Source organism: Zootermopsis nevadensis, unplaced genomic scaffold, assembly GCF_977971745.1.
Source record: "Zootermopsis nevadensis isolate Lab colony 2312 unplaced genomic scaffold, Znev_1.0 Znev_ptg000011l, whole genome shotgun sequence".
In the NCBI taxonomy this organism is placed as follows: domain Eukaryota; kingdom Metazoa; phylum Arthropoda; class Insecta; order Blattodea; family Termopsidae; genus Zootermopsis; species Zootermopsis nevadensis.
Window position 1 is genome coordinate 16727972 of NW_028259143.1, and position 24619 is coordinate 16752590.

General features: G+C 36.2%; 3 protein-coding genes across 3 annotated transcripts in view; 2 read left to right on the forward strand and 1 right to left on the reverse strand.

Moving 5' to 3' along the window:
• Positions 1 to 193: 193 nt before the first annotated feature.
• LOC110837656 (uncharacterized) overlaps positions 194 to 24619 on the forward strand; it is a gene marked incomplete at its 5' end in the record, with an annotated part of 103043 nt that continues 78617 nt past the window's right edge. The window contains 2 exons of the mRNA XM_087347536.1: positions 194 to 255; positions 605 to 734. Of these exons, the coding sequence (XP_087203662.1) occupies positions 194 to 255; positions 605 to 734 (192 nt within the window). The remainder of the gene's footprint in view (positions 256 to 604; positions 735 to 24619) is intronic.
• On the reverse strand, positions 732 to 13447 carry LOC110837664 (uncharacterized). The gene is made up of 5 exons (XM_022080053.2): positions 13275 to 13447; positions 11068 to 11244; positions 5282 to 6759; positions 3595 to 3680; positions 732 to 2923 (listed from the first exon to the last, which is right to left on the reverse strand). The coding sequence occupies exons 1-5, from the start codon at positions 13281 to 13283 to the stop codon at positions 2616 to 2618; spliced, it is 2058 nt and encodes a 685-aa protein (XP_021935745.2). The 5' UTR covers positions 13284 to 13447; the 3' UTR covers positions 732 to 2615.
• Positions 17720 to 23454, forward strand: LOC110837665 (uncharacterized). Its single transcript, XM_022080054.2, has 3 exons — positions 17720 to 17807; positions 20150 to 20228; positions 23198 to 23454. Exons 1-3 carry the CDS (start codon positions 17790 to 17792, stop codon positions 23362 to 23364), a joined length of 264 nt encoding a protein of 87 aa, XP_021935746.2. The 5' UTR covers positions 17720 to 17789; the 3' UTR covers positions 23365 to 23454.

Below are 24619 nucleotides of genomic sequence, written 5' to 3' on the forward strand. Positions count from 1 at the left end.
TCTGTTTCCATCATAACAGTACATCAGCTCTATCCGAAGACGGATCATCGGCGGAGAAGAATATGTCATTAACTTGAAATTGTTGTTCGCATACTCATTAGCTCATTTACCAAACCTGTATTATTTCTAATCTTCGTTACGCACGTCATAGGTCACGTGACGCCTTTCTCTTAACCACCCCCCCCCCCCCCCCCCGGTGCCTTGTCTCCAGACTCTCGTCTGTTTACGACGTCAGTTTTCCGGACCTAGTTACTGGTATGTATTTCCGGCTAGGAATATTGTAATCCCACTTGTTAAATGCTGTGATGTTTGAATGGTAGATCGAATCTTGGTTCCAATCAATGCTTCGGTGCGTGTTTTTGTAGGGAGTGGTAGATATTAGTTCAGCTAGGAGCTTTGTAGCGTACGGACTTCCTCAAATGAGAGCTTATTTCCTTTCGTGTTTAGTATAAGCACGAATGTCGAGAAATCCTCTTTAATACCCCAATTCAATTTTCCGAGCTTGTACTCGTGATGAATGCTGCCCTGTTAGATTCGTCTTGTTTTTGTTAAATTGTCCTATTATACCTTGGTTTGTTACACTGAGTTTTGTGTCCCTAAATAGTGGGTTGAACACATCAGTGTCTCTTTGCCCGTACTCAGGCAGACGTCCACATTGGGAGTTCGACAACAGTTATGGAATCAGAGTGTATGACGTCGATTTTAATGTTGGTGAACTACGATCCAGATCAAATGTAAGTTAAACGTTTGAAGTCCTTAATAATTAATAATACTCTTGTTTACATAAACTCTAGGAACATAAAAATCTAATGAGAACATTAAAAACTTTCTAATTATTTTTCTTAAAATTGAAAGGAATTATGGCTTTTGTAATTCGACGTTCAATTAAAACAAATTTAAAGATTTATAACTAACTAGGAGTTATTAATTACTACTGCGGAAAGTTTCAGTTGTTGTAGACTTTGTTTTCGGAGAGACAGCGTAAACAATGAAATAACTAGCAGACATGAAATTTTTTAAGTAATTTAAATACGAAATTTTTCTTATTCATTTTATTTGACTGGTTCTAATCTTAAGCTTATTGCCGGACGTCTTATATTATTGCAAGTTTTAAGCGTGTTTTGAGACTCGAAAGGAAGAATTCAGATGATTATTGCTTCTAAAGTTTTAGGTTCTTTGTAAACAACGGACTATTACCTTCATATTGCTTGTCTATCCGTCTGTACTAATTAAATTTTATAGTTAATCGTTTCATTGAAGTCCATCTACACGTTTTGGTTAAAATCGGCCCAACATCAACAGGCTCTTTACATAAAGAATTGCATGTATTTTTACATTCTCCGGTAACTGGTCGAGGAACTCCCAGGCTACATGGGGAATTTGCAGAAAACGTCTTAACCGCGCAGTGGCGAGGGAAACCAACCACAAGCCCAGTTCATGAAAAGTTAATTTACCTTAGATAAAATTGTGATATCACTAGAGCCATTTGGAAACGTCGAATGTAAAATTCTGGTCAAAGCACCATCATTATAACGCTAATAATAGTTTCATGACGTCATCGTTAGTAATTTGTAGTTTTTTGTATTAGTATCGGCTTAAAAACAACGAAAAGATTTGTAAAAATAAAAATTATACAAGCTAAATTTTCTGTTTGGAAGCCCTTTTGTGCGAAGTGATCAAACAATTTCGAGTAATCACTGCCCAAACTGAATTTTTACACATCAGGCTTCTTTGTTTGTTCTGTGTTTGATATTGCTTATTTTTTTTTAAACTTAGGCGTGAGTTATCCTAAATGTGTCCTCAGGTTGTCATTTGTTCTCTGTAGCTCATAAAAAAATTTCAAACTCCACCTACAAAATATGTAACTTGCATATATTTATGTTTTATACTTAAAAATGTTTCGTATGAAATTTGCAGGTATCGATATAATGTTTCATTACATCAAATAACTACAATAATAATTCGTGCATCTTAAATTAATATGAATTACTAACCAAATTGAATGAGAGTTTGAATTTTTCATGTCGAATTTTGCACTATTAGAAGAACATAAATTTGAAATTCTCTAATAAATGTCGAAAATTATGATTAAAAATTTGTTTGTCAGATTTCATAATTACACATACGAGGAAACTTTGCTCTAGTATGAATGATTTAAAATTGATTATAACCATGGTTTAATTTAAATTAAGAAATTAAATAATCATATCTTCAACAAATAATAATTACGAAGATGTTTATCTTCCGGCTTATTATACCATCTAGTCTGGTAGAAATTTACCGACGTCTCAGAGGTCCTTGCTGTTTTCATTATCATCATCAGGTCGATAATCATAATGAAGGCAGCTTGAACCTCTGAAGCTATTGTATGCTTACTGAAACAAGGATTCCAGATTAGCAAGTTTTCTTCTATTGTACGAATAATTTCAAAAGACATTCAAACAACAAAGGAATTAGTCTTTCATTCGTCTAACTTCCTTCGTAAGCAACAAAGATTTTGAACCGGAAATCGTATGAGGGGGGGAGTCAGAATTGTGAATTGAGAGTCCTTAATGATTTCGCGGTGCCGTTGTCATGGCAAATTAATAAGCTGTTCGGTTTCTAACTCTTCGCTATCATGACTCATAGTTAATTCCGGAAACGTCCGCTGAAATGTTAGTTGCTGGCACGAGAAGAACATCGAGAGGTGTGTAGGGGTCCCTCTCAGTTCCGTGGTTCCTCAAGGGTTGAGAACTTCCAGTGCCCGGAGCAGTCTCAAAGGCTTCTTGCTCCAGAACTTGAGACCCGGAGTTGATTTCGGCCGTAATTCTCTCTCCTGGCTGTTTTAAGTCACTACTGTCTTGTTTGTGAATGACTTCAGAAAATTTCGATGATATCTGTTGTTTGTAATCATCTTCATTATCGATTTCTGATTCATCGTAAACTATAGAAATCAAAAAAACAAAGCATATATTAATAAAACATAGTCATATATATATATATGCAGAATTCCCCATAAGTCAGTGGTCATAGAAAAACTTGATTATTTGGCAAAATATAGAAAAAATATTAAAAAAGGGAAAAGTTGTTTGAAATCAAATGTTTCCAGTCGTAAGTGTAAGAATATTTTACTTAGGTTAAGTCGTTACGGTGATGCACTTTAAAAATTATCGATTATAACAAATCCCAAAACTTGAAGCTGGAAAAGTACGATTTGAAACGAAATTTCTCTTTTAACATTTGTTCTCATTTCACCAACAAACAAAGAGTTCTCCTGTGGCCCTGAACTTACGGGACATGCTTTATAATACGGTATATTCAATTTATATCAGGTATTTAATTACTTAAATTCCGGCTATGGTGAGCTGTCGAGGTCTAAATCAAACGGAAAATCTTGTCTGAAAATTCTTCACGATTCTTGATTTTAATTTCAACTTAATATTTTATCGGCTTAAAATTATTCTACAGCGAAAGACTTCGAAGTTGTAGTAAATTTTAACCTCGTTCATAAATTGCAATTTGTATTTATATTTGTGTATAAGATTTAAGGAAGATTGATTGCATATTTAATATTGCGTATAGCCGATAAGAAGTTTATGAATCAGGAGAACTTACTTCTTCGGAGATTATCCGCGTCACCACTACCACAGCAGTGCGTGTTGCTCTCGGCGTCCACATGAAAACCACGTACGTCAGCGTTTCTGTTGCAGAAACATTTTTTATTACTTACATTTTAATGATATTATTAAAATGAACACATAAGGAGAATGAAAAAATGTGAAATCTTGCACGTATGGGGGAGATAACAAATGAGTACGAAGTTTTCGTCGTAGCACCTGAATAAAAACTACCATCCGGTAGAATTAAGTACAAATGCAAGATAATTTTAAAATAGGCTTGATAAATGATAAATAAATGAATATGGCCAGAGGATGTGGATTGGATTAATATGGCTCAGAATGGAAACCGGTGCCACATTCTTACGAATACTATAATTAAATTTTGCTTTACATTAATGGTGGGGAAATTATTAACTAGCTGAGCGACTATCAGGTTGTCAAAGAGGTCTCATATTTTTAAAATTTATTTTCTCGTGTTCTTTATCCACCTACGAATTGGCCTTCGAAATTGATTCTTTTTTTCAGGGTTTTAAAGTCAAATCTTTGCACGTACCACCAATCTTACTATCTTTTATTTGATATATGGTGAGGGTTTAAAGTTCTTAAGCTCCTCATTATGGGAATTTCTTCATTCTGTTATTTACGTTTCATTATAAAAGAATGTTCCCCTTACAACCGATCTGTTTACGAGCTTATGGTAGAATCACTTTCCAAGTCCGACGCTCATATAAAATAAGACGCAAAGTCGTATTTGTACAGATTTTAATCATTAAGTATTGAAATGAAAGGGATTTTAAAATTCTGTGAACTGTATCAAATCTTGTTCCGTGTTGCGTTATCGGCAAAAGAATCCTTTTTATGTCAGAGTTCGTGGAATAGCTCACCATTGGCTAAATTATTCCATTAATGCAAGAGAGTTTTTATTTCAATTTTCACTACGTGCCATTGATATCCGATTTACGTTAACTCTGTGAAAGCAGAAATCGAATCCAGTCACTGGACACTGTGTCAGTTATGACCTCTGCCCCCTCACGTGCGTCGGATTAACTGAGTTGTAATTTACTCTGAACAGTTACAGAGTAGGATTTGAGGTTCTCATGGCGGCCAGTCTGAAGATGGCTGTCTTCTGGGTTGTTGTAGTCTGGTAGAAGTTTCATCACCCTGATTTTGGAGGCAGCAAGGACCTCTGAAACGTTAGTAAATTTCGACTACACAGAAGACAACCATCTTCAGTTACAGACTAAAATTTTAGATTGCGCAAGATTTTGCAGAAAATTTTTGAATTTAATTAAGTAATTGTTTAATTTTAACCGTCTAATCACAATAAAATATTTTATTAAATATTAAAATATTATTACTACAATTAACATTTAATATTTAAAATATATTATCGAAATGTTCGATTTATAATTAATTAATTAAGTTTTATGTCTTATTTCATTTCACAATTAACATGAATTTTTGGTATCTGTTCAATATACACTTGCTTTATTAGTCAGTTATGTGATTTTAAATGAAATTAAGTTTTGTCAAACTAACAGTCTCTTTCAAAATGTGTGCCTCGTGGAAATAATTTTATTCTAAGCAACGGAACAGAAACACAGGATGGAAACCGAGCAATTTCAGCGTAGAATCTATAAGTAATTTATTGTAGAAACGATTTCTGCTGTACTAATACCGACCTGTTACCGAACTTGTGGTTTTTCTTCGTCTTAGGGTAGAGATTGAGATGAACTACCATCTGGTGTTTCGATTCGCTGTCTGTCAGCTGCTCAGGAAACCTCTCCTGATTAACTCCTTGCGAAAACCGAACGTGGTGCCCCAAACCGTGGTCAGGTCTCGTCATCGGTCTAGGCTGCAACTTGTATGGCCCGGACGATGTCTGAAGAACAGATTCCTCCATCATCGGATATATATCCAACATCACACTGAAAGGCTTCATCTTATTTGCTGTTTTCGTCGACGAATGAGGAGTCGTTGTTGAAGGTTCTTTGCCGAATGGACGATATATGGCAGACGTGTATGTGCCAGGGTACGTCTGAACTACTGGGTCATGATTTTCGCTGATAGACGGCGATGGAGCTGAAGGTTTACCGAAGTTTATCGGCGGGCGTGGAAAATATTTGTCATTTGGATTAATCTCAAGGACACCCCATCGGTTTCTATGAGGTCGATTAGTAGGGAATCGAATTCGATTATCGAAAGGAGAAAATCGAAAGTCGCTGTTTGCTAGCAGATTAACTTCGGAAGGGTCGGATGGTTTGAAAGCGTGAAAGGGATCCGCTATGTAAGCATGACCATTCAACGATGGATCTGACATCATCTTCTGGTGACTTGAAGTCACTGAATCTTCAACTGATTCTTCAGGTTTGACGTGGTTCTCCTCAGGATGGTCCCTTACAGCAGTTTTGTATACTCCGGAAAATTTTATCCTTCTCCCATTGCCTACAGGCACCGGGAAAGCAACTGTTTCTTGTTTTTTGTTGCTAGGTGATGATTTGTTTGAATCATCCGTTGTTAGATACTTAATGATATCTTGAATGTTCTTAGCTTCGCTCGGATAGCGATAACTGGAGAGTTGTGCGTATTTACTAGGAGAAGCAAAGCCATAATATGGAAGTGCAGTTTGAGGATCATTTTTGAAGACTTTAATCCTGTTATGTGCAAGTCTCTCAGCTGTCAAATTCTTTGTCATGAAAGGTCTAGGTATCTGATAATTTATATTATTCATAATTCTACTCTGTATTACCGGCTCGCTTCTTACGATCAACGGTGGTATCCAGTAGACCGGATAAGTATCTACCCTGTGAAAGCGAGTGGAAGGACCTTCGTTAACAAACGCGTTGGCCTTCGCGTTCCGTCCATGTTTACTACTACTAAGCATTATACCCTGCTCTGAATCAATTTCTTCAGTTGTTGGTGAGCGTCTGTACGGCAATGATCGAGGTTCTTGAGAAATCTTATCTCCTACGTCGCTCTGAATTGATGTATCTTCGTGAGAGATTTCTGACTGGACGATGTGTGACGGTGTCGTAGAAGTGGACCTTTCTTTCGTTGTTGTTGTGGGGTTGATCTCTGTATGTCTCAGCATCAGCAAATGTTTCGCCCGGTCCTCTCTTGAGGGTGAACTGCCCATCAGACCATATACCATTAATCCCACCTGGAAAGGCATTTAAATTTAAATACAACTCTTTAATAACACGGCCAGGAAAGATATATTTTACAATGCGAAATTACATAAAACGATGTAATGAAAATCTCCATAGTACTGTGTCTTTTTATTTTCGTAGTGTTGTTGGGATAATTAGTTAAATGTCACAATGGGTTATCGGTAAAGTTAATATTATTATTATTTAGTGTTCTGTCTGACGACAGGTCCATATGAACAGGATCCTTTCATCCTTTTCTCGGACTGGGACCTGTTCATATACGTTCTTGGCAGATGATCCAGAAGTGGTTTGCCATTGCCTTCTTCTGTGTGTGAATGGAGTAATTGTTGGGATGCCACGGAGGAAAACTCCGTGTTGCCTAGATCACGGCCTTGCCCAACACAAGTTATAAATTCGGGCACCGCCGGGAATCGAACCCGAGACCCCAGGATTACAAGGCCAGCGTTCTAACCGCTAGACCACCTAATCTTATTATTATTTAGTGTTCTGTCTGACGACAGGTCCATATGAACAGGATCCTTCCATCCTTTTCTCGGACTGGGACCTGTTCATATACGTTCTTGGCAGATGATCCAGAAGTGGTTTGCCATTGCCTTCTTCTGTGTGTGAATGGAGTAATTGTTGGTGTTCGATCCCCGACTAGGACAGAGGACTTTTCCTCTGACCTCTGGGTCCAGACCGGCTCTGGGGCCGTGGCGTGACGCTGACCACTCACCCCATCTAGTGCCGAGGTCAAAAATGAGTAGTAGCTATACCTGCTCTCCCCCCAAGCGACCTACGTGGCGTATAGTGGGACTGCTTTACTTTCCTTATAGAGGATCGTACAAATAAGCCAATAGTTACTCTGGTGACCAAGAACTTACCCGCTTATTTTGGAACACCAAGGTTCATTGTCGTGTTCTTAAGAACCCGCCACTGGTACCTATTCTGAGAAAGGTAAATATAGACCACAGCTTAATATTCTGATATTCAATGATTTATTTTAATATTATCACCTACATCTAGGTGTTACAAGTGGCTTTCTCTCTTTTGGGATTTTTGACGAAAACCGTGTTTTCGATGTGTGCTACGTGTTTCACCAATCTCATCCTCCTTGATTTGACCAACAAAATATGTATGAACCGTCTCCTCATGCAAATTTTTTCAGTCTCCGTAACACAAGATGTCTTCAGTCTGTTTGTAGTCTGTGGAACATTTGTACATATTACGAGCCTTTTATAAAATAGGAATATGATTTCAAGGTCATTCCTGCATCTGTTCGAAATTTCCGGACGCAGTTTGATAAAATTCCGTAATGCTAATGAATCCGAATGAGCTCACGTTTTCGAAATCCTCTAGACATTTCTCGATTTAGATTTTATAATCTTTTATGTAAGATTCACCGTTAGCATCGTAATTATTATCTGGATGAATACGAAGGATATCAGATCTTTATTTTCGTTTATACTGTTTTCAAAATGACCACTTTTCGATTTCTGAGCCGAAATTTGCGAGTGACCTGTCCATACTTCAAAGCCGACCTCATATCGTGAACTCGAAACACACGCTCATAACAAGCAGACATCATTTAATGAGAGACTGAGTTTGTTCTCAAATAAACACTTGATTAACAGAGCATGAAATGATTTATGTTAAGGTTCGTCTAAGCATGGAGGAGGTGAATGTCCTATAATTAGTTTGTTTATCTGTAGGTGTTTTAAACTTACCGTGAGCTCAAAATTCAGGTACTTTTAATGTACAGTCATTTATGTGTGAGAGGCTAATGTGTTCATAACGAAAAATGTTTGCAAAACATTTATTTTGTAAGATGAATCACAAGTAAATATTATACAACTTTGTGGTATACGCTTTAAAATTACCACTTCCCTGAACATGGCAACAAATTCTACAAGCGAAGCATCGCAAATCATAAACTTCGGAGGAAATACGCCGATATTCACCAGACTGCTTTAAAAGATTTTATAATCATTTTAGCATTTTATATTCTAACGGAAATACGGCATTACAACCCAGAAGATGAACATTAACTATGCCAAAATTACATAAACCCTGCCGTTGTTATTAGAATTGGCAATAAAGTTTTGCAATAAAGTGATGCCCCTCACTAATTTTTTGTAACTCGGAAAGGAATTACTTTACAAAATTACTAAAGGTTAATGTGAAAATAAATGGACCAAAGACTTGGAATATATTAATAGAAATACCAATTTGACCTTCATTTCATCGAGAATGGTCAGTGCACGTTGCTAAATCTTGGTAATTTTGGACACAAATTTCAATAACGGAGAAGGAAAATGTGGGCGGTACTCGTAAATGCCGAGAATAATATTAAAAAGGGCCTTAAAAACAATGTGTGTGTGGATATATATAAATTAAATCTTGTCCGTCTAATCACAATAAATTCTTATTAAATATTAAAATATTACAATAATTAACATTTAAAATATTTAAAATATTAAATGATGTTCTTTATCGAAATATTCTATGATATATGATATATAATATGATGGTCTAATGTAAATCGAATATTTCGATAAAGAACACCATTTAATATTTTAAATATTTTAAATGTTAATTATTGTAATATTTTAATATTTAATAAGAATTTATTGTGATTAGACGGACAAGATTTAATTTAATATATACTTATTATGTCAAAATATGACGCAACTTTACCATCTAATGTGTGTGGGTTTGAACTATGGTCGGAGTAGGGTTTAGTGGCAAAGTTATGTGAACATGGTAATGAACACTTGGGAACCCTGAAGTAGGTAAATATTTTGAACAGCCATGCAGCTATTAATTTCTGAAGACGAAATTTTTTCCGTTGATATAGAAGTCAGAATAATTGAAGTAACCTAACCTACAGGGAATAATTACAGTTCAGTGTAATAATGATATGAATGAATTTCTGTCAGGCAAATATAAAATCTGCCCTAATTAGTGACAGTCCATTAAATATAAGGCCACGTTTGTTTGTCTTCAGACATTCCATTCCGAACATATAATTCTGTCTCTCATGACAATGTTATCGTGAGAATCACATCATTTTCCATTAATTAAAATTAATTATTTGGTATTCCGTCAAATCACAATGTATTTAAAATAAGATAATTAGAATAATTAAAATATCATTCTGTGTTCTATATCGAATAATCGATTTACAATTGGAACAGTTACAACATGTTTCGGTTTTATTAAACCATCATCAGGTGTAAAATTATATTAAATTTAAAACTCAATTACAATTTTTTACAATTTTATCATCTTTCGTAGTGTAGTTTTTTTGGAGGTCATGTCCAGATATTTTCAATATAATGAATAAACTTTATTGTTTGAAGTGATGCTTTCGATGGTTAAAAAAACTACACTACGAAAGATGATAAAATTGTAAAAAATTGTAATTGAGTTTTAAATTTAATATAATTTTACACCTGATGATGGTTTAATAAAACCGAAACATGTTGTAACTGTTCCAATTGTAAATCTATTATTATCTGTTGAATCGAAGTCTTACGACATATGAGTAACTTTATAAACCCTAAAGTGCAGGCTGTGCATTGCATGCTTTACTGATAATGTGTATAAATTGGTCTCCTTTCAAATGTTAACGTGAAATTCTTGAACTTCAGAACTAGGTTTATTAGCGGAAGAGACAGGACACGAGATATAAGTTAAATTTACGTAGGTGAAGAATTAAAATATAATTTCAGGTCTACTTAAGATGCCCAGATATTTTCTTGGCCTGTACGATGTTGTAATTATCCACTTCTAGATAATTTTTGTAATGCCTCTGAAGGAAGGGACAATTCGGATATTGCAAACCAAATCTCCAGTAGCCTGCAGGGTTTAGACTACGGTCTGGACGAACGGAGTTCGATATCCGGCAGAGATATTTCTTTTTAAACGCAGATTCCAGACCGTTCAACCTCCTAACCGATGTGTACCGAGGTCTTGTGATTGGGAACAAACCGGCTGGGACTATCAGTGGTCAAAGTTGCATCTACAAGACGAATCCTTGCCTTTTATGGAATTAGAAGTTTCATTAGAGTTTTCACAAGATCCCGCTTCTGACCTTTATATTCAGCCAGCTAAATCCACTCCGTATCTCACAAATTTGTCATACAACGCGAATTTTAATATTAACTTCCGGTCTCCCACGTCTGCCTCTCGGTATTTCCGACAATTATTCTGTACGCGTATTTCAATAGCCCAGTGCATGCTTTATTGCCTGCCAATCTCTTCCTCTTACAAATTACAGCTCTGTAATGCTAAAATAAAGGAGTCTGTGTACTCACTATAAGCGTCGCTGCGAGGATGATCCCAGGTACAACGCCAAAGAGCAGTCTTTTGTTTCTTGTTTGTGTGATGTTTATCTGAGCGTCGTCCATAGACTCGTTGTAAATCCCGAACCTGAAGCAATATCTGTTGCCCCAAGCAGGATGGACTGTGTGCACCATTGGTAGCTCTCTGGCCTGTGAAGAAATTGCAATAGAGCAAGTAGTTGGTGCACGTCGTTCGGAAAGATGAGAGAATTACTGAAGATTTCTGTCTTCTGGGTTGTTGCGCTGTGTAGTCTGGTAGATGTTAACCAACGATTCATCGCCCTGATGACGGAGGCAGTATGACCTCTGAAACGTTGGTAAACATCGACCAGACTACACAGCGCAACAACCCAGAAGACAGAAATCTTTATACTCTGATGACGGAGGCAGTATGACCTCTGAAACGTTGGTTAACATCGACCAGACTACACAGCGCAACAACCCAGAAGACAGAAATCTTCATACTCTGATGACGGAGGCAGTATGACCTCTGAAACGTTGGTAAACATCGACCAGAGTACACGGCGCAACAACCCAGAAGACAGAAATCTTCATACTCTGATGACGGAGGCAGTATGACCTCTGAAACGTTGGTAAACATCTACCAGACTACACAGCGCAACAACCCAGAAGACAGAAATCTTCATACTCTGATGACGGAGGCAGTATGACCTCTGAAACGTTGGTAAACATCTACCAGACTACACAGCGCAACAACCCAGAAGACAGAAATCTTCATACTCTGACGACGGAGGCAGTATGACCTCTGAAGCGTTGGTTAACATCGACCAGACTACACAGCGCAACAACCCGGAAGACAGAAATCTTCATACTCTGATGACGGAGGCAGTATGACCTCTGGAACGTTGGTAAACATCTACCAGACTACACAGCGCAACAACCCAGAAGACAGAAATCTTCATACTCTGATGACGGAGGCAGTATGACCTCTGGAACGTTGGTAAACATCTACCAGACTACACAGCGCAACAACCCGGAAGACAGAAATCTTCATACTCTGATGACGGAGGCAGTGTGACCTCTGAAACGTTGGTTAACATCGACCAGACTACACAGCGCAACAACCCAGAAGACAGAAATCTTCATACTCTGATGACGGAGGCAGTATGACCTCTGAAACGTTGGTAAACATCTACCAGACTACACAGCGCAACAACCCAGAAGACAGAAATCTTCATACTCTGACGACGGAGGCAGTATGACCTCTGAAACGTTGGTAAACATCTACCAGACTACACAGCGCAACAACCCAGAAGACAGAAATCTTCATACTCTGATGCTGGAGGCAGTATGACCTCTGAAACGTTGGTTATCATCGACCAGACTACACAGCGCAACAACCCAGAAGACAGAAATCTTCATAATCACCGCTGTGAGAACCTCAAGTCTTACGAGATAATTACTCTTAAACAAATATTATGCATCAACTTTCACACTTTAGGCCCTATAACCTGTGTCATTTCGTAATTACTTCTGGAAATATGGATTCCTTTAGGTAGTTGGTACGACGCAAAACCTCTACCTGCACAGTAGACATGCATCGATGCCTCGAGCGGGATTCGAGTTCAAGGTCCTATTAACTGAGCGGTTAAGACTAGCAGGTTAGACATCGTGATTAATTGGCTCTGAAAATTGTGTTTCGTAACAAATTTCTTAAAATAAATTACAAACCCTGATTTTCAAACGTCACTACATCGAATAAATTACATACAATTTAAATTTGCCTTTAAATAATCTAAGGCCATCCACTGATATTATTTTATTTTAAAAATACCTGAAGCCATAATTTTACGATCTTCATGAGTTAGGGCATTACATAACATAACATAACCAATTCGTCTTTTGAGGGGTCGGCCCAGTCCCCAATAATTCAAAAGGAATTAGTCACTAATTACGAAGTCAAGTGCCATTATAACACAGTTAATTCCCTGAATAGAATAGAAAATTATTAATTTATTCTGAATTTAATATAATTTAATATATTTTAAATATTTCGATAGAGAATATCATTTAATATATTTTAAATATTTAAATGTTAATTATGATAATATTTTAATGTTTAATAGGAATTTTATTGTGATTAGACTGACAAAATTTAAACAAATATATATTTATTATCACAATATGACGCAACTTTATCATCTCAAGAATAAACTTACCTTCTTCATCAAAACATTTTCACAATCACCAACGCGTTTATTTAAATGATATTAATTGAAAAAATAAAGTTATATACAGAAGAAACTTTAAGTACAAATCCGAAAATAATACATGAATTGAATGATGAACTTGGAACCATGAGACGGATGGTTGTGTTGTGAGCGGGTATGACACCAACTGATGTTGAAATGCTTTGATGCGATGATGGTAAGAAAGGAGAGCACGCAGAAGAACTGAAGTATGAATGAAAATGAAGAACAAAGACAGACAAACAAAGGTCCACCATAAGTCGAGAAATTAGCTTTAACAAATTGTGTCGCTGAGATTGTATGTTAAACGAACAAAAAATTTTTATCTTACGTGTGTAAAAACTACTTTGCCAGCTTCTCGCAAGAGGGGCTAGAAATGAAAATCAGTTTATATTAATTTGTGCGACATAAACTGTAGGATAATATTAAAATCGTTCTTATAATGAATTGAATTGAATTGAATTTAATTATCTCTGTGCTGTATCTGTAATTGGCCATCAGGCTGTTGATACAGCACATTAATAATAAAGAATTGAATTATCATTATTATTATTAAAGAAATGAATTGAATTGAATTAGATGAATTGAATTGAATTATTATTATTATTATTAAAGAAATGAATTGAATTGAATTAGATGAATTGAATTGAATTATTATTATTATTAAAGAAATGAATTGAATTAGATGAATTGAATTGAATTATTATTATTATTATTATTAAAGAATTGAATTAAAATGAATAAAATTTAATTATATGAATTGAATTGAATTATTATTATTATTATTATCTGCTTATTGATGTCAGTCAGCTCTTTAAACAATAATCATTCTTCTTTTTATTATTTATTTAGTATAATAATTTATTTTGTATGTTGTTTGTCCAAAATTGAACTGATTTTAATGTAATTTTTAATTTACTTATCCATAACATTTAGCTTATTTGCTTATTAATTATTTTTCAATAAATTAATATTGTACTTTATATATTCAGTTCATTGTTTGTTTGCTTTAGTATTGTAAGATTTGTATTGTTGTTAGTGCTTGGCTGTTATTGGCCGTTTCGGCTGTTGTCAAGCACTTCAATAAATGAATTGAATTGAATTGAATAAATTTAGGTGTGATGATGTGAATAGTATTCATATGGCTCTGGATACAGTCAAGTGGTAGGCTGTTGTGAGCACGTTAATGAACTTTTGGAATTTTTTTAACTAACTGAGCGACCATTAGCTTTTTAATGGATATTGAAGATTTTGCATTAAAGAAAGAATTTTAGCGCATAAGTGGAACTATCATTATGGCGTTTGTGGCCTTGTAATTATTTATAGAAGCTCTGTACTTTAAGTTCGTCTTATGGATAAGATAGCATATTGAAACGGATAACAGCTGTTAATATATTAAGAGATCATACAGGCTGGCAAGTTGCCCTCCAGCCTCTCATTTTGGAGAAGCCAGTAGAAAAACTTGAATGGAAGACATCACTCGACAGAACTAGTCGTAGATGGAATTGTAGAAAGTTACAAATATGATGTGGTCTGATGCCCAGGATATGGTCCAATGCTGGACAGTTTTAAACATTAAATTAAACTCCTGATTTTCATAATAGGTTGAGAATTTCTTGACTCTCTGAGCGGCTATTCATTTCTCGAAGATTCTGCAGTTGTCCTCGGAAGCTCTAAATATTGTAGCGTAGGAGTGGCAAGGCAGAGCTTTTCGAAAATCGATGCATGCTTTAATGGCGTTGTGAAACTACATTTCACTGTTATTTTTATTCTACTTTGATATTATATTTTTGTTTCTTTTAAACTTTTTGTTAGGAACTCTCGTTTTTAGCGCGTGGTTTCGGAATTAATGATTACGCCAGGCCCGTGGAAGTGTCGACAGGAACTCGTGCGTGAAATCAGTACGCGGGGGGGGGGGGGGGGGGGGGGGGCAGAACTTGTGTACAGCTTTGCTACAAACGAGAAACAATTACAGTGGATTCCGGTTAATTGGGACACAACGGGGGGCTAGAACACTTTGGCACAATTAGGAGACTGTTCCAATTATGCGAAGTTACACGTAGAGAGTTAAAATGTTTTGTACTTTAAAGATTTGTCCCAAATAAAAGTCTGCCCCGATTAACCGATGGACAAATTAACCGGAATATATTGTAATTCATTGTAGTTTATTCTTAACCGTTCTCATACTCAGAATTATAACCATTTTTATATGATATTTTTCGTAAAGACTGTCTTTATGATTAGCGTAAATTGAAAATTTAATTTTTATGAATGTATGAGTAACTGTAAAAGGAAGACTGAATAATTAACATATATTTTCTAACACTGAAAATTGTCTTCATAAATAAGGGAAGGCAAAATTTTATCCTCACACTGCCTTATGAAAAATGAGGCTGCTGCCATCTTCAGGGCGGAAGACAAAATTGTTAGGAAATGAGAGGTTTATTGAGGTTTAAAAGGAGGATCAGTAAATGGGAATGGCGAATCAGACCCTGAATGTGGAGACAGTCTGTTCCTCCACTGTCTGTATATTAAATATATTTGGTGAAAGTGAAAAATGAACTAATGAACCCAATACCTGGACACAAATTGCGGGTCTTCTAAATGTGGATCGAGCTAATTTGATGAAAAGAAGAAATGGATTTACAGTGAACGGAAATTCAACTTGATGTAAACTTGAAACTTCTTGAATATGATCTCGTAATTTCCTGACGTGAAAATTGAATTTATGGTGTTTAAATTTGACACAGAAGTGATAAATGACTGGAATTGCGAACTTTTATGTAACACTACACAAAGGAACATAAATTATTTTAAAACTTGTGACATCTTAAATCGAATCACACTGAAGTAATCTTCATTTATTAAATTCTTTAATTTTAAATTTCACTTAAATATGACGTGTTAAAAGGAAGCATAATGAAGCGTTGCATATTACGTGAACGTTACAGTGCAACAGTGAAAATATTGTTCGTGACCTTTAACGTTGCGACGCCTTGTAGTGTTGCAGGTGGAAACCATAAAACGTTTCGGCGGAACTTATCGCCTCCATCATCAGTTCCCTACCCTTCTTCGGCTCCACTCGGGGTAAGAGTTTGTCTTCTTTTCATGTTTTTTCCTGCGTTTCTTTGAAGGTTCGATCACCCAGAGAAGAAGTCTTACGTCATGACTAAGATTCACTGCTTCAGAAGCAATTCTCAGTAAAAATAAACAAAAGGACGTCTAATTCATAAGAGCAGAAAAACCAGGTTTTATTTTCTCAGGTTTTGTATCGATAGATGTAAAAGAATTGTTATTATTATTTATTATTATTATTTAGTGTTCTGTCTGACGACAGGTCCATATGAACAGGATCCTTCCATCCTTTTCTCGGACTGGGACCTGTTCATATACGTTCTTGGCAGATGATCCAGAAGTGGTTTGCCATTGCCTTCTTCTGTGTGTGAATGGAGTAATTGTTGGGATGCCACGGAGGAAAACTCCGTGTTGCCTAGACCACGGCCTTGCCCAACACAAGTTATAAATTCGGGCACCGCCGGGAATCGAACCCGAGCCCCCCAGGATTACAAGGCCAGCGTTATTGTTTTATAATTGAACTGATTAGAATTTAATTATAATATTACTTAGACATATTGTTTAATTCATTTACTGTGAATTATTATGCAATAAATGAATTGAATTATTATTATTATTAATATTTTATATTTATATATTTATTTTCATTTGTTTGTTTTTATATTTTAAATGATTTTATTATTATTATATTTTATCCTGTACTGTTGTCAGTGTTTGTCTGTTATTGGCCTTATTTGGCTGTTGTCAAACACTTAAATAAATGAATTGAATTATATTCCTACTTCCGTTATGATATGTGATATTCCTAGTATGGGGCTATCTTTTGCAGAGAATCTTTTAGCCGTTCAGTTATAATTCATGGCTCTAATGATTCCTAGTGTAACAAAACGTTTCACATTCCACATTAACTTATTTCTATATTTAAATAATTTATTTTAATTTAATTCATGCTAGTTAGCAAATTTTGAGTTCCTTATTTTTAATTAAAATGCTAGGCCTATTTGTCAGAACCTCTCCATCTGTGTGCATTCCTTGATTCCTCGTTATATTTTTCAAACTAATCTCGCATATCCCAACCAATCTGCACACTTTCGAATGTCACTTATTACATAACCGCATTTTTTCCTTACTTGGCATGTGCCTACACGTGAGAATGTTTTTGTTCAATTTCTTCACATAAAAGTGTACACAAATATTTTTCCTGAAGGCTACTCTTTATCAAATACAATTTTAGCAAACCTGCTACGTGAAATTATCCGCCATTGCGACAGTCCTAATTTCCCTTTAATTGTGTCTGTGTGAAGGCCTATAAAGTGATTACGTGGTAGGACCAAATTTCACACGAGATATAAATTGCTCTGAACTTAACAGTAGCACTACAGTTTATTGCAGGCATTCTTAGCAGTCGCAATGGCAACCAAGATTCAGGTAATCTGACTTCTAAGTCACATTCAAAGCACTAGTATTATATTGGGATTTCCCTTGTGGGGTCTCGGGTTCGATTCCCAGCGGTGCCCGCATTTATAACTTGTGTTGGGCAAGGCCGTGGTCTAGGCAACACGGAGTTTTCCTCCGTGGCATCCCAATAATTACTCCATTCACACACAGAAGAAGGCAATGGCAAACCACTTCTGGATCATCTGCCAAGAACGTACATGAACAGGTCCCAGTCCGAGAAAAGGATGGAAGGATCCTGTTCATATGGACCTGACCTGTCGTCACACAGAACACTAAATAAAATAAATAAAACTCATAACTTTTCACACATTCTATATTATTTTAATATTGTCATAAACGTCTTGTTTATTTTACTTCGAAATACTTCTATTTGCATTACATTTCAAAACACAATCAAAGTTATAAATCCAAGGTCAAAGTGACATTTCAAACACGACATTACCCTAAACTATGAACTTAAAGTCGTACTCTGTAGATATATAATCGAAATGTCGCCTTTATGATAGGGGTTCATGGTTTACCTGACGCACTCAGTCAAATGTTGTATTTGTGATGTGTAAGATGCATTTATAAACTTCTTATTTGATTATAAATATATCCTCTGACGGCAATACTGCACTTTTAAATAATCTTTTATCAGGACAGCTTTTTGAATATTTCAGAATTATACATATATATTATTAATGTGTCACGTGATGGAATTATATTGACAGTGTACACCGGAGGACTTATGAAATTATGTCCAATTTCCAATTTATCTGTCACTTGTAACATAATGACACAATTACATCCGTGGTATCACTCCAAGAACTTACATATTATTTATATTTATTTTGTACAGTCTATACACAAACGTTTGAAGTTTATTGGTGTTGTAAAAATTATATAATATTAAAACATTTTGTTGTGTACACAACATCTCTTGGTATGTTCCTCGTTTACTATTTTTAATATATATTTATACGATTATTTATTTATTTCCTATGTCAATTCATACTCATTCCAAGAAAATAATTAAACATTAATTCCACAGATAAATATAACGTCTGACTACAATAAGCAACTTACCATGAAAATAGAAAGCTACAAACAGAACTACGGATCATTATAATATATTGCATCAAATATCTAATAGTTTTTAAAATATTTTAAATTGATAAAAACCTGAAGACGACGGTATTACCCGTCGAAACATGTCGTTTTAATAAAAGCGTTAAAAAATATAATGTAAAATCGTATTTACGATTAAGAGCGCTAATATAATATTTTACACAACAAAATGTTTTAATATTATATAATTTTTACAACACCAATAAACTTCAAACGTTTGTGTATAGACTGTACAAAATAAATATATTTAATCAAACACAAACATGACGCATATAAGATACAAATTACATATTATTGTTAACTAGTACGTTTCGGACGCAAGTGTCCATTTTTAGGCTCACGTTTGGTTCCACAAATAACCAAAATGGTTCCCTTCTGACAAGAACTCACTGAGTGATTAACCAGAATGAGCTAAAACCAGTCCACATTCTATTTCATTCGGGATTCATTTCCGTATTATCCTTTCATCTACATAAAAATCTTGCAAACTTGTGTACTTAAAAATGTGTTGTCGAGTAACCATAATAAGTAATTTAAACAACTGTCATAAAATCACACACACATAGAAGTGGCGTTTGTACAAATTATTGGTTGTAGTAAATAATTGATATAATATTATATTATTTATTATTATTTAGTGTTCTGTCTGACGACAGGTCCATATGAACAGGATCCTTCCATCCTTTTCTCGGACTGGGATCTGTTCATATACGTTCTTGGCAGATGATCCACAAGTGGTTTGCCATTGCCTTCTTCTGTGTGTGAATGGAGTAATTGTTGGGATGACACGGAGGAAAACTCCGTGTTGCCTAGACCACGGCCTTGCCCAACACAAGTTATAAATTCGGGCACCGCCGTGAATCGAACCCGAGACCCCCCAGGATTACAAGGCCAGCGTTCTAACCGCTAGACCACCTCATCTTATTATTATTTAGTGTTCTGTCTGACGACAGGTCCATATGAACAGGATCCTTCCATCCTTTTCTCGGACTGGGATCTGTTCATATACGTTCTTGGCAGATGATCCACAAGTGGTTTGCCATTGCCTTCTTCTGTGTGTGAATGGAGTAATTGTTGGGATGACACGGAGGAAAACTCCGTGTTGCCTAGACCACGGCCTTGCCCAACACAAGTTATAAGATATAATATTACGAAAGACCACAGACTATGTTTTGTCGACGTTGTTGATTTATTTATTGCAGATAATGATCATTGCGACATTGGCCGTTCTTACCCTCTTGCAGTCAGTAGGAGCACAAGGACATTCCTTCACGCAACTCAGTAAGTTTCTCAGTCGGAGAGTGCTGTCGACCCGAACGATTTATTTCGATAAAATTCGATTTAATCTTTTTTTAAATTGTTTTCACATTTCGTTAACAAATTAAGAAGAACCATGATTACTATTTTTCGTAAGAGATATCATTAGGAGGGTTACATTGACATCGAAACAAACGTATATAAATGAAGTGTAAGACATAATGTAAATGGGGAGATTACAATAAAATTAATTCGAAAGGAATAAGGTACGCTGATGTCGAGTAAAATGAACTTGATAAGAAAAATACCTAGTGACATAATTTTGTGGACATGGTAATTAACACTCGAGTTCCATCAAAGGCGTGATATTTCTAAAGCAGCTGAGAGATTATAAGCTCGTAAAAATGGATTCTGGTCACTAGAATTAGCTTTCGATCATAACTGTTTCTGATAAATATGAAAATTCAGTTTTATTCTTTATTGTCAGTGTATCACTTCAACAGACAGGAGGCCAATTTGAGATGAAACACAGGAGGAACACAATAATAAATATTACAAAATAACAACATAACAATAATAACACATATTTCGTCAATATTACGTAGAAGAGGTGATAAAGGAGAAAATTTATATTAAATTTATTTGTAATTCAATTCTTAATTAATAAGTAATACGTGGATAGTACCAAAGTTATTATAGAATATGTTGAAGGGAAAATATTTCTGTTTCAAATATATCAAAAGTCCCTGCAGAAGGACATTTTTTGAACTAAAATTCTGCGACTGAACATAGAAAAGTCTCTCAGATTCCGAGCAAGAATTCGGAGACCGATATTTCCAGAAGAGAAGATCAGATTTTAAAAACCGCGGTAAACTTGTATAATGAACTGTGCATCACTGCGATATGTATTTTTACATGAGGTTTGGATTTTTAAATACTGCAAAGCGTTAGAATAGCTGTAATGGAAACTTTGTTAGCATTTTCTGTTCTGAAGCTTTCACGGCGACTAAGTATAATAAATTCTTCTCAGGTTACCAGCCGTGTAAGGTGGCTTAATGAAGAAACCATTGGCATTAGTAGTCGTAACAGAATTCCAAACGACAGAGGCTTACTCGTGCATTGATCTAAGGTTACAAATAACACATACAGACAGTCGAGAGAAGACAACGAAAAGGTTAACGCGCGAACAAGACCCAACAATTTAATACACTGTAAAAACACGTAGTCAACACGGTTGTGAAATCGGAGCTTAGAGTCGATAAATATTCCCAGGTCTTTAATAGTGTCTGTACGTGTTATAGAGGACTGAAAAAGTTTATAATCAAAGGTCAAAGTAGTGGTTTTCCTGGAGAAGGAAATTACTGTATAAGATTTGAGGTTTTCACAGCGGTAAGTGTGAAGATTTCTGTCTTCTAGGTTGTTGCGCTGTGTAGACTGGTCGATGTCCATCGACCAGTCTACACAGCGCAACAACCCAGAAGACAGAAATCTTTATACTCTGATGACGGAGGCAGTATGACCTCTGAAACGTTGGTAAACATCGACCAGACTACACAGCGCAACAACCCAGAAGACAGAAATCTTCATACTCTGATGACGGAGGCAGTATGACCTCTGAAACGTTGGTTAACATCAACCAGACTACACAGCGCAACAACCCAGAAGACAGAAATCTTTATACTCTGATGACGGAGGCAGTATGACCTCTGAAACGTTGGTAAACATCGACCAGACTACACAGCGCAACAACCCAGAAGACAGAAATCTTTATACTCTGATGACGGAGGCAGTATGACCTCTGAAACGTTGGTAAACATCGACCAGACTACACAGCGCAACAACCCAGAAGACAGAAATCTTTATACTCTGATGACGGAGGCAGTATGACCTCTGAAACGTTGGTAAACATCGACCAGACTACACAGCGCAACAACCCAGAAGACAGAAATCTTTATACTCTGATGACGGAGGCAGTATGACCTCTGAAACGTTGGTAAACATCGACCAGACTACACAGCGCAACAACCCAGAAGACAGAAATCTTCATACTCTGACGACGGAGGCAGTATGACCTCTGAAACGTTGGTTAACATCGACCAGACTACACAGCGCAACAACCCAGAAGACAGAAATCTTCATACTCTGATGACGGAGGCAGTATGACCTCTGAAGCGTTGGTTAACATCGACCAGACTACACAGCGCAACAACCCAGAAGACAGAAATCTTCATACTCTGATGACGGAGGCAGTATGACCTCTGAAACGTCGGTTAATATCTACCAGTCTACACAGCGCAACAACCCAGAAGACAGAAATCTTCGAAATTACTAATATTGAGTGTTATGAAGTTAGCAGTGGACCAACCTTGTGCGGAGTGAATATTAGTTTGAAGTTGATTGCAGTCTTTAGGAAATTTATTGATATGGAAGAGTTTGATATCATCAGTAAAAGGAAGGCATCAGGAATGATTAATTACATTGCATATGTCGTCAGTGAATGAGTTGAAAAGATGGGGTTCCCTAACTAGATTCCTGTGTGACACCAGACAGCACTACAAAAGGCCATGAAGGAATTCCAGAAACCTGAGACTGTCTGTCGGTTAAGTAACCACAAAGTTCAAAAGCACGAAGCTTTTAATCATCGTCGTAAAATAGGAGAGTACTTGTTGAAAGCTGGGCGTAGCTACTTAAAAGAAATTCCCAGTCTTTTATGAAACTAAACGATCATTATCATGTCCATTGACACTGGTTCTTATCCTGAGCCAGACGAATCCTATCTGGATCCCTTCATTTTATTTCCGTAAGAAACATTTTAATATTATTCTCCCATCTACGTCTAGATATTTCGAGTGTTCTCTTCCATTGAGGATTACAACAGAAATTCTGTATGCATTTCTCTTGTCAGCATAATTTGTTACTTGTCTCACCTACAAAGGATTTTTTGTTGCTGTTAAATTGAGTGACGAGCTGAAAATATTTGTCATCGCTGTCAGGTAACGGTTTGGGGTTCAAGTACAACTACGGAATCCAACACGACTACCACGGACATGCCTACGGCTCCAGTTACCCCAACGGCTATGGCGGATTTGGTGCTCCAGCTGCTGGAATTTCCGGAGGCTATGCACGAGAATACACGGGCGGGTTTGCTGGAGGATACTAATTCAACTTGTCCTTTGCTGTTTTGTGGTCCTTTGATTTGTTATGTGATTGTATAGCTGTATGATAATTAAATATGATTTGAACCTTGAAATATGTTATCTATTTATTTATTTATTTTATTTAGTGTTCTGTCTGACGACAGGTCCATATGAACAGGATCCTTCCATCCTTTTCTCGGACTGGGACCTGTTCATATACGTTCTTGGCAGATGATCCAGAAGTGGTTTGCCATTGCCTTCTTCTGTGTGTGAATGGAGTCATTGTTGGGATGCCACGGAGGAAAACTCCGTGTTGCCTAGACCACGGCCTTGCCCAACACAAGTTATAAATTCGGGCACCGCCGGGAATCGAACCCGAGACCCCAGGATTACAAGGCCAGCGTTCTAATCGCTAGACCACCGTGGCGGGGTTGTTATCTATTTATAGACAAATTTTAAAAATAAAATATTTCCTTGATATTAAGACTCCATCGATTGAAGAAGGAGCCCTTCATTTACTAATATTTCTTTCAGATTGAAGAACGCTGTATAAATTTTTAGACGCCATAAAATAACACGCCCCGATTTAAGATATTTTAAAAGTGTCCACAAACTTGTCGTAAATGTTTAGGAAAATACTTAACACACGAGATCTCCTTCGAGGTGTTATTATGAAATGGTTGTGTGAGCTTTACAATACCAGGTAAAGTTAAGAGCAATTTACAAAGGTAATTGACGTTTTGGCCCTATAATATGTGCTTTCACGTTTGGTTATGACAACGATTTAGACAGAAAATTAAATAGATTCCTGTGGAACTAGCGGGAAAACATATCGAAGTTGACCACGAAGAAAATGGAAAGATCATTTTGAAGACGTAATAGACATTAGTGTCTAATTCATGATGATAATGATGATTATGTGCTTTCCTAAACAGCCCGAAAAATACAATGCCAAAAGTCAGTAATTTTTTCCTACCTTCTCGGGCTATTTCAGTAGAGTATTCTCAATTTATTTTGTAAAAATAGTTACGTCTATAAGCAACACTGATTCATTTTGATGTCTTCAGACCATGACGAAAGCTTACTAGGGCTTCGAAAGCTCCATCGAACGCTTTGTTTATAGGAAGCTGGTGTTATTTAAGGCTTTAAATACAGACTACACCGACGTATTAATATGTTATTCCTCGATACTAACTTCATACTAGATTTTCAGTAATATATTTAAAAATTTTAATCTGGCTCAGACTTCGGAGCTAGAAATACCAAGGAAATCTATTT